Raw genomic sequence first — 17829 nt, 5'->3', positions numbered from 1 at the left:
TTTACTCAAGTGTGTTTTTAGCCAGATACTCTGACTTTTACTTGAGTACGATTTTGAGATGGTACCCATAAGGGGCGCAGTGGGCAAGGCGCTCGCCACTAATGCAGGAGACGCTGGGTTCGAGCCCAGCTCTCGGCGTTGCTACCGGCTGGCAGGTCGTTCATACTACCACAATTGGCAAGTGTTAGAGGGTGGGAAAGCCGGTGGGTGGGGATTGGACGTTGTGGACAGCGACTCCTACAGGTCGGTTTGGTGACGCCGGTGCAGCGGAAGCAGGAAGTAGCGGGGGCAGCGTGAGCCTCCCACGCGTTACTCCTCGCCACAGAGTTCGAGCTGCTGCGGTGAAAAGATGCAACAGGCTGCCTCCTCGTGTACCGGAGGGGACACGTGATGCAAGGCTTCTGTCCTCACTACAACCGACCAGTGGGAGGCATAGTCTAGCAACGTTCAAGACAGGGGAGGGAAGAATTGGATAATACAAAATTGGGATGGGAGAAAAATAGAAAAAATGGGGAGAAAAAGTGGATAAAAAAAAAAAGATGGTACCCATACTTTCACATAAGTATAATTTCTGGGTACTTTTTACACCTATACAAATATAATCCTGGATGATGCAGACTATGGGAAACACCTCCAGAGTTTAGAGCAGAGGTTGATCCAAAGGTTGATTATTGAGGAATATAACGAGTAGGGATTAGCTTCTTAGGTCTTATGTCATCATGGTGTTTGTTAATATGCATTCTAATAATAATAATAATTAACATTGTTGACAGAACCTGGCTATGGGGCGACAATAATGTGGTCAAGAGGCATGGTTTCTATCTTTAGCCTTTGCCGTGGTTTATTCAGTCACATGTTAAACAGCAGCAGTACTAGAGTTCTCCTCTCTCTGAGAGGCAGGTGGGAAAGAGGTAGAGGGGGAGGAGACATCTCTTTATATACTCGCCACCTGGTGGTAGCATGAGTGGCTCCGCCTAGAGCGCCCTCTAGTGGAAACAGATATAAATATGCAGTTAGACAGTTACTTACAATCCTACATATAACCTCTAACTTTTACACTCCCACTTAGGGTTGTATAGCACACTGTATAACGTCTCCAAAAACAATTTACAAAGAAAATAATACAATCCAGAACATCAAAAAGAATATGGCAGTCAATATTTACACACCAAACATGACCTCTGCAAATCTCTTCAATTTCAATTTGGAAACAGGTTTTCTCAGTGTCTGCTACCATGTCGTCCGTTGGACAATAAATCAATGTCATTCTTTCTTCTCTGATGACAGATCTGATGAAATTATATTTTATATTGACATGTTTACATCTATGTCGGCACACTGGGTTCCTAGCAATCACAATGGTTCCCTAGTTGTCCTCATAAACAACAGTCTTCATATATACATAGTGTCCATCACTTCGAGCAGTTGTTCTAGATAAACACATTTCTGCATTGTCATAGCTAGAAACATTTACTCGGCTTCACAAGTTGACAGTGTCACTATGGGTTTTAAGCCCTAAACCCTCACTGCCCTTTCTGAAACACAGCTGTTCGTCTGCTGTACCTTTGGGATAACGAAAAACATGTTTTTGACATAGTTCAATGCTTCTCTGTGGGGTCAGCAAAATGCTGTGATTATTTTTTTTACTCACTACAAAACATAGGTCAGGGCAAGTACAGGTTGTCAAACAACTGAGGCTACCCACAGCTTCTCTATACATCTCTTACATCAGTCAAAACATTTCAGGATCTTTTCCACATAATTAAATCATTTAGAACTTGGTAAATTATCCACCTCTGTATTTAAACATGGGATCCATTTCTGTATTTAAACATGGAATCCATTTCTGTATTTAAACATGGAATCCACTCAGGTATTTAAACCTGGAATATCCTCCTCCTGCATTTAAGCAGTGTAGCCACCCTCCTTCCGTATTTAAACATGGAGTACCCTCCTTCAGCATTTAAGCAATTAGCTACGAACCTTACTTTGTACTTGTCGTGGCCAGGGGTGGATTTAGGATTGTAGGAGATCCGGGGCTTAGCCCAGATCTTTTTTACTTCGACACCACAACCTTTAACTTATACCACCACCTTAAAGCAGACAAAAGGCACTAGAGAACACTTAAATTCACACCCTTTAATTAATGAAGCAAACTATAATAATTTATAATAATAATAATAATAATAATAATAATAATAATAATAATAAATAATAATAATAATAATAATAATAATAATAATAATAATAATAATAATAATAATAATAATAATAATACACTGTTTGTATAGCACCTTTCATACAAGAATTGCAGCTCAGTGCTTCACAGCAGTACAAAAAGACAGGCATAAAATGAGCACAACATTGGCAGATCAAGAGCAATGCATAAAGTGCAGACATAAAGCATAAAATAGATAGCAGTAAAATAGACAAAGTCAAGGTAAGACATAGAACATTAAATCACATCGTTTTTCATATTAGGATCTAAGATCTAGGGTTAACTCGCCGAACGTTGAGCGCCAGGACCCCCGAAAACCAGAGTATAGTCGGGTTTTCATCGTTGTTTCTTTTATTCGATATTTCCATTCATAAAGACATGCCGGCAGCCTGTGTTATCATTGGGGATGGGTCTGAGGCTACGTTTAGACGAGCGTTTTGGGATGGAAGTCTGAACAGAAACCGCAAAAGTCGTCTTGCGGTTGCACTTTTAATTTTGCGTTTAGACGAGCGTTTTGGGGTGAAATTCTCCGTGCAGACGACGCTGTAACGACGGAGCCCCGCTGTCACACGATTGGCGCATATGTCACATGACGTGCTGTGAAGACCCGCCCTACTCTGCCTCTGATTCGCAGACTGTGGATGGGGAATGTGATTGGACCAAAGCAGAGTCACTCACAGACAGTGGGTCCACTCACGCCGCGGGACAGATTCTTGTGTATTTAACCCTTTCACTGCCACACGACAGCCGGTTGTGTGATAGTAAAGGGTTAACCTTCTGTCGTGTGGCAGTGAAAGGGTTAAAAGTACTGCCAATGTAGCCTCCAGGTGATCGCCATGGATAGAATCAGACATGCTTTGTTTACGCTTCTAGGCTACTGGCGGCGCTGGCGCATGCCTGTGATGTAAGCAGTACGTGCGACCAGAGCCGTGACAACCCTTTAGTCATCGTTTTATGCGGTTTTGACAGTTTAGACGAGAGCGCAAAGGTTTAGCGTTTCTAGGAATTCCACCCTGGAAGGTAGTCTCACTTTTTTGCGGTTTCACCCCGTAAAAACGCCGTTTCCGTATAAACGAAAGGCACATCCGAAAAAATATTTTTGCGGATTCACCTGCTAGCGTTTCCGTCTAAACGGGGCCTGAGATCTCAAAAGCTATGTTTCTAAGGTGGAAGAATTATGTTTTTGTCAACTTGTTGATTGTGATTTAAAGCTTAGGTCTGAGTCTACCATAACACCAAGACTTAACTCACTTAAATACAGTTAGCAGCTGGATAGACTACAGATGAAAATTAGCTTCTGCTAAATCTGGTGCAAACATATTTTCATGTAACAATGATTAATTGTCCAAAAATAAAAAATAAAAGAAGTTTAATATTTTATTTTTATTTTTGAAAATAGATTCAGGGCTTTTCAGAAAACATTCGGGGCTTGAGCCCAAGTAGCCACCCCCTAGCCCCGCCCCTGGTCGTGGCCTTCAATACCCTCCTTGATTGAATACACCCATTCCCCTCCCACTGTCTGTCTGCCCTCTGGTAACTTGGTTAGAGTAAAGGTGTGGTTGTCCTCTAGGGACCTCATCTCCTCATCCATTGCTCTCTCCCATTTACTTGATTCAGGGGACACTATGGCCTCTTTAAAGGTCGGAGGTAACCCACTGACTACCCTGTAACAGTAATCAATGGTGGTAAGTGTACTGTCATCCTCGTCACTTTCTCTCCGGGCATAGTCTGTCAGATACTTTGGGGGTTTGTGTTCCCTTGAGGGATACCTCCCACTGCTTGGGGCACTTGACGTCACCCTCGGGTGCTCCTCGTCATCGACTTCTGGGGGTGGCTGACTGTCTGTCTGCACGACCGTGCTAAGTACCCTGGGTTGATGTGTCTCTGTTTCTTCACACCTTACTCTGGAGTCCAGCTCTGGCTCCTCTGTCTGTGTCTCGTTCTCACATGTTGTCTTTGTGACAAACTTGACTAGCATGTGTTTCTGCACTCTCCCTTTACCGGGATGATAAACTAGGAAAGCGGGGCTTCCCTTGTCGTGCCCTACAAAGAGTCCTTTTTCACATCTGGACTTGAGCTTTCCCCTGTCCTGCAGGTAAGCATGACACACTGATCCAAATTGGTTTCTGGTGTAAGCGGCTTCTTGCACCGCATAATGCCATAGGCTCTTAGGTAAGTTACTGTCTACTAGCTTACACCTAGCCATTTCGAAAAGGGTGCGCCATTTCCTCTCTGCCACTCCGTTCTGGTGTGGGGGATATGGACATGACGTCTCGTGTCTTATCTTGTACCTTCTCAACAGTGATTGGAACTCTCTGTTTGTAAACTCGGTTCCGTTGTCGGACCTCAAGCATCTTACGTTACCATAAGGGGCTACGTCTGCCAGGAATTTCTCCGTGGCCTGGAGTGTGTCACTCTTTGCTTTGAGAAAGTAAACAAACACTGCTCCTGTGCACACATCTGTAAAAGACTGTACATATCTAAAGCCTCCTATGGACTCGTTGCTTACTGGACCGGCTAGGTCCGTGTCAACTAATGCAAGTGGTACCTTTACTTTTTCTGTGGGATTTCTGTTTCTCGATTGAGTAAACTTCCCCATTTTGCACACTACACATTCTTTGTCAGGTCTACGCTTTTCACCTTCAATGTGCATGCCTTCTGTCACTGCTTGCAGTTTCAGTAAATCCTCGTAATTACAATGACCCATAATCTCATGCCATGTCTGAATATCGTGACTGACCGTCACGCTACACATATCATTATTATCATTACACTTGTCGTTGTCATTACACTCTGTTTGCAGATAATACATTCTCTGGTACATCTTTATGTTAAACCGTGTACCGTCAGGCTCTACAAGAAAATGTTTACCTTTAACGAAGAATACTTTGGCACCGCTTGCAGTAGCAGCTATTACAGAGAATAGTCCTTGTGGGAACGATGGTACGTAGAGAGCGTTCTTTAATGTCACTGTAAGCCGGCGCCCCCCACTGTCCGTGAGGCATACCTGTGCGTCTCCTCTTTCTTGCGCCAACCCGTAGGTGCGCTTCCCGTCTGCCAGCTCCATGCTGTGTCTCTCCGGGTGGAAAGTGTTGTCAAAGTTCTTGAACCGACTCCTGTCGTTGATGACGTGGGACGACGCTGCACCTGTGTCCACGATCAGTCTCTTCCTCTGGGCCCGCTGCAGCTGCGCCGGCCTGGCGACGCACGCTGTCCGCTCCCCGAAAGCGAAGTCTTCTTGTCCCGTTATTCTCCGGGCGTCATCTCGATCCGTCTCACGTCGACCGTCGCCGCCATCTTGTCCACAGCCGCCATCTTGTCCGTAGCCGCCGTCTCGTCCATGCGCCATGGTCGTGTTTCTTCATGCACGCTCTGTCTGTGTGCCCCTGTGGATTTGCAGAAGTTACACCAGACAGTCTTTGTGCAGTCGCCAATCCGATGGCCTTTCTCTCTGCATCGCCAACACACCAGCTCCGCCGTGGGCCTGGTCCTCTCCCTTGGCGTCGCTCGGCACCCCCTCCGCGGCGGCTGGGTGGGTATCTTCTGAGGCCTCGAAGTTTCTTAACTTGGCCTTGAACTTTCCCAGCGTCATGTCCGCTGAACCGTGTGTTACCAGGAGTGTGAACGGTTTGTACAGCTCCGGTAGTCCTCATCACCATCGCCATCATTAGCCCATCGCTTGGTGCTTCTCCTGCACTCTTCAATGCCGTCATGGCCTGCTCAGCTCTGATGACGTATTCGGTCACCGTCTCGGTGTGCCCCTTCCTCAGTCCTGTTAGTGTTATGTAAAGGGCCACGACTCGGGGTCTTCCTTGCCCGATATAATGCTCTCTCAACACCCCCAGGCTTTCTCGGCCTTTGTCTTTAGTGTCGCGGAATATAAGCCCCAAGCTTGTGTCGTCGAGCAGTGGCGCTAACTCACAGTATATGTCGGCGTTCTGCTTGTCGTCCACGGCTTGTGCTTCCGCCGTCAGGTCTCCCGTGGGGGCCGTCAAGATCATCGTCTTCAGTCCCACACCGTGCATGCAGCATAACATGCGCTCTTCCCAGAGCTCGTAGTCCTCTGCCTTTCCATTGAATGAGGGCCATTTGCTTCTTCCCTTGGTCGCCATCCTCTTGGTTGATGGTAGGTGTAGCTTTAGCTCTTGTTGGCCTAGCGTCTAGCCACGCGGTGCTCCCGGCGCTAACCTAGCCTATACTTCAGCTAAACTTGCTACCCTTATTTCGCCCCTGCGTGATCTGGGCCCATAACCTGTTGACAGAACCTGGCTATGGGGCGACAATAATGTGGTCAAGAGGCATGGTTTCTATCTTTAGCCTTTGCCGTGGTTTATTCATTCACATGTTAAACAGCAGCAGTACTAGAGTTCTCTCTCTGAGAGGCAGGTGGGAAAGAGGTAGAGGTAGAGGGGGAGGAGACATCTCTTTATATACTCGCCACCTGGTGGTAGCATGAGTGGCTCCGCCTAGAGCGCCCTCTAGTGGAAATAGTTATATATGCAGTTACTTACAATCCTACATAGAACCTCTAACTTTAACAAACATGCATAAAATCCACAAGGTAGATTGTGGAGGACCACATTTAGCCGGCTGGCTCTTCTTAGGTTTAGCCTGTTTCAAAGTCAGACATGGCCTTATATTTACCTCCACACTACCCTCCAAAGTTGTTCCATTTAAACTAATGTGTTTCTACCAGGGCATGCTATGTATACATAAAGAGTGACCCGTTTCCAGACGCTCCAACGGCCATCAGGTACATAACACTGGACCACTCTGTCAAGTCATGGTATTATGGTCAAGTTACTGGTTGTTATGGTGATGATGGTTGTTGTCATAGTGATGCTGGTTGTCAAGTCAAGTGTTCCTTTATTAATCCCCTTGGGGAAATTCAGGGTGACGTTACGTAAACTGATTGGTATAGACCACTGCAACACTTCCGGGATTCTGAAATCAGGGAGGAGATAGCGGGGGGAGCAAATTAATGAATGTGGATGAGAGCCTTGATGTAAGTGGTTGCAGCTACGGCTGTGGGGGCGCTAGAGACATGATCGGATAGACTTTTATGCGCCTGAGTCTCCTGAACACGGCGCGACCAATTCCAAATCGATCAGAACTAAATCGGCCGAGCTAAAGTCCCCTTTTCAGCACCTACTCCCCATACGCATGCGCAGATTGCCAACGGATTCTGAAGGCACTCGGCGTGAATGAATGTAGAATGTTCCATCAGAGGGGGGGAGCTTGTGCCTGCTTCGGTGGTCAGTGTCCTTTCAGCCAAACAGGATCATGGAAAAATTATCCCACTCAATGGCCAGACGCGTCTTATGGCGACATCTACAATTACCTCATTGAGTCTCCAGGTAGACTAATGTTTATATTTAAGTGCAGTGGTCTATAGCCGCTCACACTACCACCACAAGCTCCCCCCTTGAAGTTAACTGGTTGTTAGAGCTGCCGCGGTATTGATATTTTCCTTACCGCACGAATTTGCGAAATATTTTCTACCGCCGCGGTATTACCGCACAGTGCGCACAAAAAAAAAAAGTTTGAATGCATTTTTTTTTTTTTTTAGTAGTCTACTCTTATAGCCTGCCTCTAGTCTAATGGCGCTTTTCCACTGCATAGTACCTACTCGACTCGACCCGCTTTAGGCACCTGGTACTTCGTTCCTTTTCCACTGCAGCCAGGTACTAACTTACTCCGTTTGTCTCCGTGTGGGGACGCAGGCGGCGCCGCTTGTGTACACTGAAAGCTCCGTGGGCATAGATGTCCGAGGGCTTGCAGCAAGCCAGAGTTTAACACAGTTTCAATCATCAATCAATAACAACATTAACCAGACTCTCGTTGCGTCTATTCTGCCAAAGCTAACGTTACCTCTCATTGTGTATTCTACCAAGCAAACCCGGGTTTAACGTTACCTCTCCTCTCGTGTATATCGGCTGACGGTAGCATTAGGCTAATAACAACAACAAACTTAACACATCAGCGATCTTGTTGTGACACTAAACTCTGCGCTCGGTGGTAAATTGGGTTGATGTCGGTTTTGTTTCATCAATAAATAAGGCAGAATACACAGTGAATCCATTCTTTTTTGGTTTATTGCAATTGGTTCTGTCGCAAACAAATCCTGAATGAAATGCATCCTTAGCGAGGCAGTAAAGATGGCGGCGCGGCGTTCTGTTTTCGTTCAGAGGCTACAAAGTGTGACACGTCTCTCTTCTGACCAGTCAGTGGTCTGCAATGTTTCACATGCCTTTTCTGGTACCACTTCTACCCAATAGGGTCGCTTGGAACCGAGTAGGGTATATCTGCAGAGCCGCAAGCCAACTTTATTATTATGATAAAAAACAGCGGTGACGCGGTATTCAGCCTAACTCTGCGGTGAGCGTGATGCAACAGCGATACCGCGGTAATGCGGTTATCGCGGCAGCTCTACTGGTTGTTATGGTGAAGTGAACTGGTTGTCATGGTGAAGTTAACTGGTTGTTATGGTGAAGTTAACTGCATGGTTGTCATGGTGAAGTTAACTGGTTGTTATGGTGAAGTTAACTGGTTGCTGTGGTGAAGTAAACTGGTTGTTATGGTGAAGTTAACTGGTTGTTATGGTGAAGTTAACTGGTTGTTGTGGTGAAGTTAACTGGTTTTTGTGGTGAAGTTAACTGGTTGTCGTGGTGAAGTTAACTGGTTGTCGTGGTGAAGTTAACTGGTTGTCATGGTGAAGTTAACTGGTTGTTATGGTGAAGTTAACTGGTTGTTGTGGTGAAGTTAACTGGTTGTTGTGGTGAAGTTAACTGGTTGTCATGGTGATCAGATTCTCAAGGGTGTATCACAACACCTCCCTGTAGATCAAACAAAGGGAATTTGTTGGTTTCTCACAGGAACATTGGTGTGTGTGTACTATAGGCTGACACAGGAGTGGGTTTTGACTCCTGCTCCCTGCCACAGAAATAATCCCATCCCAATCCCAACTGAGTTTAAAAAAAAATCCCACTCACTCCCACAGAAGACTGACCCTGAGGCAAACTTTTATAGAATCCCACTCCCATCCCTGTTTACTCCCACCCAATCCTGCTCAGTTTTTCTTCCTCAGTATAAAATATGCAGAACTTGGGTCACATCATGTCTGCCTTAGTTAAACATAAAACCACCAGACATTTACATCTAACATTGCACTGTATTTATTGAAGAATAATACTTTCACTCTCATCAGCGGCACATTTGAACATGAACACTGTCCAGATATTTAGTGCAAAGTCACATTCACAAAGTAAGATCAATGTAACATTTGAGTTTGTGTGTGTGTGTATTGGAGAACTCAAAGTCACACAAGAACAATGTAACATTTGAGTGTGTGTGTGTGTGTGTTGGAGAACTCAAAGTCACACAAGAACAATGTAACATTTGAGTGAGTGAGTGTGTGTGTGTGTGTTGGAGAACTCAAAGTCGCACAAGAACAATGTAACATTTGTGTGTGTGTATTGGAGAACTCAAAGTCACACAAGAACAATGTAACATTTGAGTGTGTGTGTGTTGGAGAACTCAAAGTCACACAAGAACAATGTAACATTTGAGTGAGTGAGTGAGTGTGTGTGTGTGTTGGAGAACTCAAAGTCGCACAAGAACAATGTAACATTTGAGTGTGTGTGTTGAACTCAAAGTCACACAAGAACAATGTAACATTTGAGTGCGTGTGTGTGTTGAACTCAAAGTCACACAAGAACAATGTAACATTTGAGTGTGTGTGTGTTGAACTCAAAGTCACACAAGAACAATGTAACATTTGAGTGTGTGTGTTGAACTCAAAGTCGCACAAGAACAATGTAACATTTGTGCGTGTGTGTTGAACTCAAAGTCACACAAGAACAATGTAACATTTGAGTGTGTGTGTGTTGAACTCAAAGTCACACAAGAACAATGTAACATTTGAGTGTGTGTGTGTTGAACTCAAAGTCACACAAGAACAATGTAACATTTGAGTGTGTGTTGAACTCAAAGTCACACAAGAACAATGTAACATTTGAGTGTGTGTTGAACTCAAAGTCACACAAGAACAATGTAACATTTGAGTGTGTGTGTGTTGAACTCAAAGTCACACAAGAACAATGTAACATTTGAGTGTGTGTGTGTTGAACTCAAAGTCACACAAGAACAATGTAACATTTGAGTGTGTGTGTGTGTTGAACTCAAAGTCGCACAAGAACAATGTAACATTTGAGTGTGTGTGTGTTGAACTCAAAGTCACACAAGAACAATGTAACATTTGAGTGTGTGTTGAACTCAAAGTCACACAAGAACAATGTAACATTTGAGTGTGTGTGTGTTGAACTCAAAGTCACACAAGAACAATGTAACATTTGAGTGTGTGTGTGTTGAACTCAAAGTCACACAAGAACAATGTAACATTTGAGTGTGTGTGTGTGTTGAACTCAAAGTCGCACAAGAACAATGTAACATTTGAGTGTGTGTTGGAAAACATGAGTCCAGGAAGTCTATATGTTGCTATGAAGAAATAACAAAGCATCAACATTTTCTGGCTTAAGGGCGGTGCGCCTCTCTTCAATGAGTCTCACTAAACACTAAAGCACCGTTCAGATGGAGTGCTTTTTGCTGGGATTGCCATTAATCTCTTAGCAACTGGCACCAGCCCATCTGACCTGTCCTTCCAGAAGTCGTTTGGCAAACGCAGTCATCTTTGGTTGATTGTCGGCTTTTGTGCCTTTTGAGGCCACTCGTACCTGACTCACTCGCGTATTTCACTAAGACCTCGTACGTATCACAAGCAGCATATTCCGTGTCGACACCGTCACACTCGACTCTCGCAAACTTTTCACAAAGTGCCGATTTCCCGGAAATCTCTTTAAGTTTGACAAACGGGTCCTTGTTTTTACCTTTACGTGACAATTCGGACTTTAACCGCTCTTGGCCAGCCATGGAAGTGTTTGCAATACGCGCCTCCATTTCTCTTGCTCTGCTCAACCTAACAGGCTTGAGGTCACACACATGCAGCACGTTGCATGCCGGATGCAGTACTAGACTTCCGGTATAGTTCGCTTAGCTTGTGATGCAGTGTTGGGTGACTGAATGAAAACTACAAGGGTGATCAATGCAATGTTTAACTCAATGCTGGGGAGAAATGTTCAAATATCGATTTGATTTGAAATAAAATATAACTGCATCATGGTTCCTGCTCCCGTTGACTTTTACTCCCGGTCCTGCCCAATCACGTGATTAAAAGTGAGTGAAAAAAATGTCATCCTCTAGTGCAGGGGTCGGCAATCTTTCTGACATGAAGTGCCAGTTTGAAATGTTCTTGTTAACTAGTGTGCCATAACAACAATATTCCATCCATATAGGCTACATGCATCGTAACAGCATTTTAAAGACACATTTTCTCTCATAATCAGAGCATGTACTTCATGTGTGATAAGATCTGCTCACAGAGGTACGTTGACCCGAAGACCGTCAGCAAAACCATTGCAACGTTCCGTAATCCGTAGACAGCTGACCTTCTTTACTTTAGCTTTCTCAGCTAGCGTGGTTGCCATCATGACATCTACAACTATACAGAATTGATTATCATGGGAAATGCGAGCAGGAGGCCGTAGTCTACCTTCAATCAAACTAAATAAAATAAAAAAAGCCGTGCAACAGCCAATGGCTGTTCAATAGGTAATTTGACATGCTAGCTGTTACAGGGGTGTGCAAAAAAGTCGACTTACAAAAAATAACCTGTGGGAGGATTTCAACAAGATAAATGCGACAACAGTCCACTAAGTCCAGTGCAAAATATGAAAAGCGAAGTTTGTAAAAATAAATAGATATGAAAATGCTGCCACGTGCCTAGGGTTGCCGACCCCTGCTCTAGTGTGTACTTCTGTACTCATCACTCTATGTTTTGTGGTCCTTTCCATTCTGACAGGCTGAATCTGAGCGGCTCCACTACAGAGAAGAGAGGTGAGAACAGCAGAAGGGGTCGAGGGGAACAGATGAAAACCATGAGAATGAAGTGGTTTTAAAAGTACAAGTAAACTAAATGACTTGGTTAGAAACTGTGTGCTGAAAACTGTGTTGCATCTTTTCCTCCAGCGCCTGACGACATGGAGAGAGCTCAAGAGAAAACTAAAGTCCGTCTGAAGAACAAGTACGCGTTTATCTATGAGGACACAGCAACCAGTTCGTCCTGCTTGGAAAAGGTCTACACGCAACTCGACATTATACCAGACATCGACAAAAGGGATTTGGTTATACACGAGATTCTGCACAAGTTCAGTATCAAAGGGACAACCCCATCGTCAAACAACAGACTCGACTGCCTTGACCTCTTCAAGCAACAACTTCTCAACGGTCGGTTGGTCAAAAGGGTAATGACGAAGGGCATCGCCGGAATCGGGAAGACGGTCGTCGTCCAGTGGTTCTCCTATCAGTGGGCAGAGGGGAAATCCAACCAGCATATTGATTTCATCTTTGACTTAACTTTTCGGGAGCTGAACATGCTGAACAAGACCGTGTACTCTCTGTTTGAACTTCTCTGTCACTTCGCCCCTGAGCTGAGGGAGCTAGAAGACCCACAGAGACTTGTTGACAAGCAAGTGCTCTTCATCCTCGATGGTTTGGATGAATGTAGATTTCCACTGGATTTTGTTGGGAACAAGTCTGTTCACGATCTAGCTGAAACATCGACCGTGGACGTGCTGCTGACGAACCTCATCAAGGGGAACATGTTTCCCAATGCTCTGCTCTGGATAACCTCCCGACCTACAGCAGTCAATCGGATTCGTCCCAAAGACATCGACCAGATGACAGGAATCCATGGCTTCACTCACCAACAGACAGAAGAGTACTTCAGGAAGAGATTCAATGATGATCGGGCCAAAGAAATCCTCTCTCGCATCGAAGGAATGATGAGCTTCTCCTTCATGAGCCACATACCGATCTTCTGTTGGATCATTGCTGAGGTGTTCCAGAAAGGGCAGGGTGACCAGAAGAGAGAAACCATCACAACGATCACTGAGTTGTACAGTCATTATCTGCTGATTCAAACACAACGGTCAGTAATGAGATACGAGGAGTACAAGACAGAGGAGATGGATCTAAAGGAGATTTTGGAATATAGGCCCTTTGCCATATTCCTCAAACTGGCCCAGTTGGCATTCGAACAGCTGGAGAAAGGGAACATCATTTTCTACAAAGAGGACCTGAGACGATGTGGACTTGATGTTGACAATGCGTCAGTGTTTTGTGGACTGTGCTCAGAGATCCTGAAGCAGGAGTGCGGCCTCTATGAGGAGAAGGTCTTCAGCTTTGTGCACCTGAGCTTTCAAGAGTTCCTTGCTGCTGTTCACGTGTTCTACTGCTGTATGACCAAGAACATCGGTGCTCTGAAGTCTGTCCTGGGGAATGTGTCTGCAGATCTGACCTGCCATGAACTGATGAAGAGGGTTGTGGATGAAGCCTTGAGGAGGAAGAACGGACAGCTGGACATGTTGCTCTGCTTCTTTCTCGGGATCTCTCTGGAGTCCAATCAGACCCTCCTACAAGGCTTTCTGCCACAGACCGAGAACGGCTCCAAGACGGCTGAGGAGATGAGAAGATACATCAGAGAGCCACACGTAGGGGACATCTCGCCCGAGAGGCAGATGAACCTGTTCCTCTGCATGTATGAGATGAAGGCACAAAGAGTTCAGAATGAAATCCAAACATTCCTGAAGTCTGGCGCAGATCTGTCACCCATTGACTGTGCAGTGCTGTCCTCCATGTTGCTGATGTCAGAGGAGGTGGCTGAGATCAACCTAGTTGCAATATGTCACTGGGTTGAGGAGGAGAAGCATCAGGGGCTTCTGCCAGCTGTGAAGAACTGCAGGAAGGCCACGTAAGTATCAACGGGAAGTAACACTTATTTAAAATGCATACATAAAAAGAAAACATTCATAACATCTCAATAAGAGATTTGTAACAGCCTGTGAACTTCCACCTCAATGTTTACTCTCAGTAAAATAGTCTATTACACAAACTAGAAGTCACGAGTCCAGTAATGCCTGAGTTGATTTACACTTAAAACAACATCCCCTTTTTCACTCTATGAAATGGTACTGAAATGGTCTCATTTAAGCTCTTATTCATCACCATTATGGCTTCACCAAGACTGCCAGAGTTCCAAAAGAGGTCTTGTGCGTCTGCAAAGGTGCATTCAGTACTATTTGTGATAGTTTGGAATGAAGACCATGTAGACTCAACCATAAATTATGTAATTGGTTCGTAATTGAGTGCACCTTTTTAAAGGCCCAATCAGTGATCCAAACGTAAACACACCCACAGCACACAAACAAACAAGAAATAGGAATCGAGACATTTTTTCATTCTCTAGCTGATTGACTGAGCTCTTGATAACGCTAGCCAACAGGTAAATATGAGTTTTTAATTGTATTCATTGTATTATATGGCTGTAAAATGTTTTGTTAACGTTGGTTATGTTTGTAAACACATGAGTGAATCAAATCTATATACAGTACCCATATTTACAAGGTTAAGAAAGTTGAAAGTAGCATATCTACACATCGAACTCTACAAGAATGAAGGAGAATATACCCAACATTATATGGTGAAAATCACAGATTGGGGCTTTAATGTATTTTTTCTTCTGCTACTACAGACTATACGCATACGAAGACATGGACATTCTGAAGTCCATTGTTCAGGCAGAAGACTCCTCCCTGAGAGAGCTGCACCTGGTTGCCAATCCAAAAGGAGCCACAAAAGGTCTTTGGCCTGTCCTCGCTGCTCTTCCAGCTCCCGGCTGTAAACTGGAGACGCTCAGGTCAGACGTAGATCTTAAACAAACCGTTTCTCTTGACACTCATGACTACACGTCGTAATCGCCGTCAGGCTTTGTTTCATTCACATTGCGCCCAGTTCTTGGTGAATGACGCCGCGTCATCCTGTTTCCACAGATTGTCTGGGTTTCTTCTAGGCCACAAGGAATGCAAGTTGCTGACAGGTGTCATCCAATCAACACACTCTCTCCTGAGAGAGCTGGACTTGAGATGCAGTTTCCTGCCCCATGACGATGATGAGAGCCCTTCGATTGCTCTTTCTACTGCGCTGATGGATCCAACCTGTAAACTGGAGAAATTCAGGTAAGTGTCTTTAGTGGTGGGTTTCTGTTTTGTGGGGGGAAGGGGGTCCTCTTCAGTCTTCTCCAAATCGATGGCCGAAGAACAAAGAAGAACAACAAAGAACTCTTCGGCCATCGAAATATTACTCAGCAGTTAACAATGTAATTTCTGTTACTTTTAGGATGAGCGGTTCCCACCTAACAAGTGAAGTCTGCAAGGCGTTCACCTCAGTTCTCTGTTCGAAGTCCCGCCTGAGAGAGTTTGATCTGAGTTACAACGACTTGCAGGATTCAGGAGTGAAGCATCTCTCTGCTGGACTGGGGAGTCCAGACTGTAGACTGGAGATACTGAGGTATTAACATACGATCACGCTCACGGTACAATCTTTACTTATTTATTGCATTGTATAATTGATTGATTGATCTTTATTTATCTTACATACAAATCGCAGTAAAGACAAAATGCAAACGTAAACAAATGAGTCCGTCTTCATCCGTAGAAAAACAAACAAGGAAGAGTTGGAGAAGAGTCTGAAGGAAGCACAGTTCTAGTTCTGCCCCTTTCTTACAATATCATAACATTTAAAATACAACTGTCTTTACTAAGAGAGAGAAAAAAAATTAAGGTTAAAAAACAAGACCACCATTTTTAGTTTTGAAGAAATCAAAACATTCCTTGAGAGCAACTATCTATAGTTCCTCAGTTCTGTATTGTGTCTATCAGTGCTTTTTTGTATCTATTTTTGAACTGTGCAACGTTACAGTTTCTATTTTTCTCCCATCCCCCAATTTTAGTCGTTATGCCAATTCCCTTCCTGGTCGTTGTGTGCATTGCCCCACTGTCGGTCTGGGGAGGGTGTAGACCAGTGGTTCCCTTAGTGTGGAGCAGAGGTACTGCAGGTGGGGCGTGAAAAATAAATGAAGAATAATATTAATTTAGCACCAAAACTGATAAACACCAATGTCAACAAAAATGTACTGACTGTCATGGGTTATTGTTTATACGGAGCACATTCAGAAGCCTAAATATGTTTTGCCACAAAAGGTGTTATTGTAAGTTTGTGTTTCAGGGCAGGCTAGCTAGCTATTGTCCAATTGAATGAGTGAATGAATGGGAATCGAAGAGAGAGTGAGACGTAACGTTATGCTAGTCTGCATGAGAGGAATTTGTGAGGAATCGAACAAAAATGGAGACGTTTCTGGTAACAGCTAAAAGATAAGCAGCGGAGCCCACAAGTACTTCAGCTACACAATCTGAACTCATTGGACAGAGAGCTGTGGGCATACGGCTGCCTTTTGCAACATCCTACCTGTGTGAGGTCGGCTTTTCTGCAGTGGCCTCCATCAAATCAAAATACAGATCGAAGTTGAACATTGAGAATGAACTGAGTCTCAAAACAACTACCCCGCTTTGAGAAGATTTGCAAGGGAAAGCAAGCACACACAAGTCACTACATGTGGAGTCACCAGCTGCTTCTTTTCACCTGACAGCGAGGAGTTTCACTGGGAGAACGTAACGCGTGCAGAGGTTCACGCTATTTCCCCCAGATCCGCTCCCTGCTGAACAGGTGCCCTGACCGACCAGTAGGAATTGCTGTTTGCAACGACCAGGACTCCCCCACCGGCTTCCCACCCGCTAACACTGAACACTGCCAATATTGTGTTAGTAGGGACGACTGACCAAGCTGGAGGTACCGCTGACAGCTGGATTCGATCCCAGAACTGTGCTACGTTATTGCTCTGGTTCGCAAAAGGCTACCCCACAAACTGACATGCACATGCTTTTAAGAACGGTGCGGACAGCTGGATATTTTAAGTTAAGTTTCCCCCTTAAATCATAACTTCCCCCTTAAATATAAGACAGTGTTTTATTTCTGCAAACTACACCAGAAGAAGTGGGGTTGTCTTATATTGGCTGGTTGTCATGGTGATGATGGGGGGTGACTCGATACGGGGGGTGACTAGAGAAGTGGGGGGGGGGGGGTGACTCTAGAAACGGGGGGTGACTAGAGAAGTGGGGGGGGTGACTAGAGAGGGGGGTGACTAGAGACGGGGTGACTAGAGAAGAAGGGGGTGACTAGAGAGGGGAGTGACTAGAGGGGGGTGACTAGAGAGGGGGGGTGACTAGAGAAGAAGGGGGTGACTAGAGAGGGGGGGCGACTAGAGGGGGGCGACTAGAGAGGGGGGGTGACTAGAGAAGAAGGGGGTGACTAGAGAAGTGGGGGGGTGACTAGAGAGGGGGGGTGACTAGAGAAGTGGGGGTGACTAGAGAGGGGGGTGACTAGAGAGGGGGGTGACTAGAGAGGGGGGTGACTAGAGAAGTGGGGGGTGACTAGAGAAGTGGGGGTGACTAGAGAGGGGGGTGACTCTAGAGAAGTGGGGGGTGACTAGAGAGGGGGGTGCCTCTAGAGAAGTGGGGGGTGACTCTAGAGACGGGGGGTGACTAGAGAGGGGGGTGACTCTAGAGACGGGGGGTGACTCTAGAGAGGGGGGTGACTCTAGA

At 45.1% G+C, this 17829-nt stretch overlaps 1 protein-coding gene across 2 annotated transcripts in view; it reads left to right on the top strand.

Annotated features, from left to right (window-relative positions):
* Positions 1-17829, top strand: part of LOC311231558 (NACHT, LRR and PYD domains-containing protein 3-like) — a 75590-nt gene that overhangs the window by 26324 nt on the left and 31437 nt on the right. For both annotated transcript variants that reach the window (XM_084318181.1, XM_084318180.1), the window contains exons 2-6: positions 12135-12169; positions 12302-14084; positions 14865-15029; positions 15163-15348; positions 15509-15679. In XM_084318181.1, coding sequence (XP_084174307.1) covers positions 12135-12169; positions 12302-14084; positions 14865-15029; positions 15163-15348; positions 15509-15679 — 2340 coding nt within the window. The remainder of the gene's footprint in view (positions 1-12134; positions 12170-12301; positions 14085-14864; positions 15030-15162; positions 15349-15508; positions 15680-17829) is intronic.

Source organism: Notolepis coatsorum, assembly GCF_963971535.1.
Source record: "Notolepis coatsorum genome assembly, chromosome: 7".
Classification (NCBI taxonomy): Eukaryota; Metazoa; Chordata; class Actinopteri; order Aulopiformes; family Paralepididae; genus Notolepis; species Notolepis coatsorum.
The sequence above is the reverse complement of the archived record's forward strand: the minus strand, read 5'-3'. Positions and strand labels throughout refer to the sequence as shown.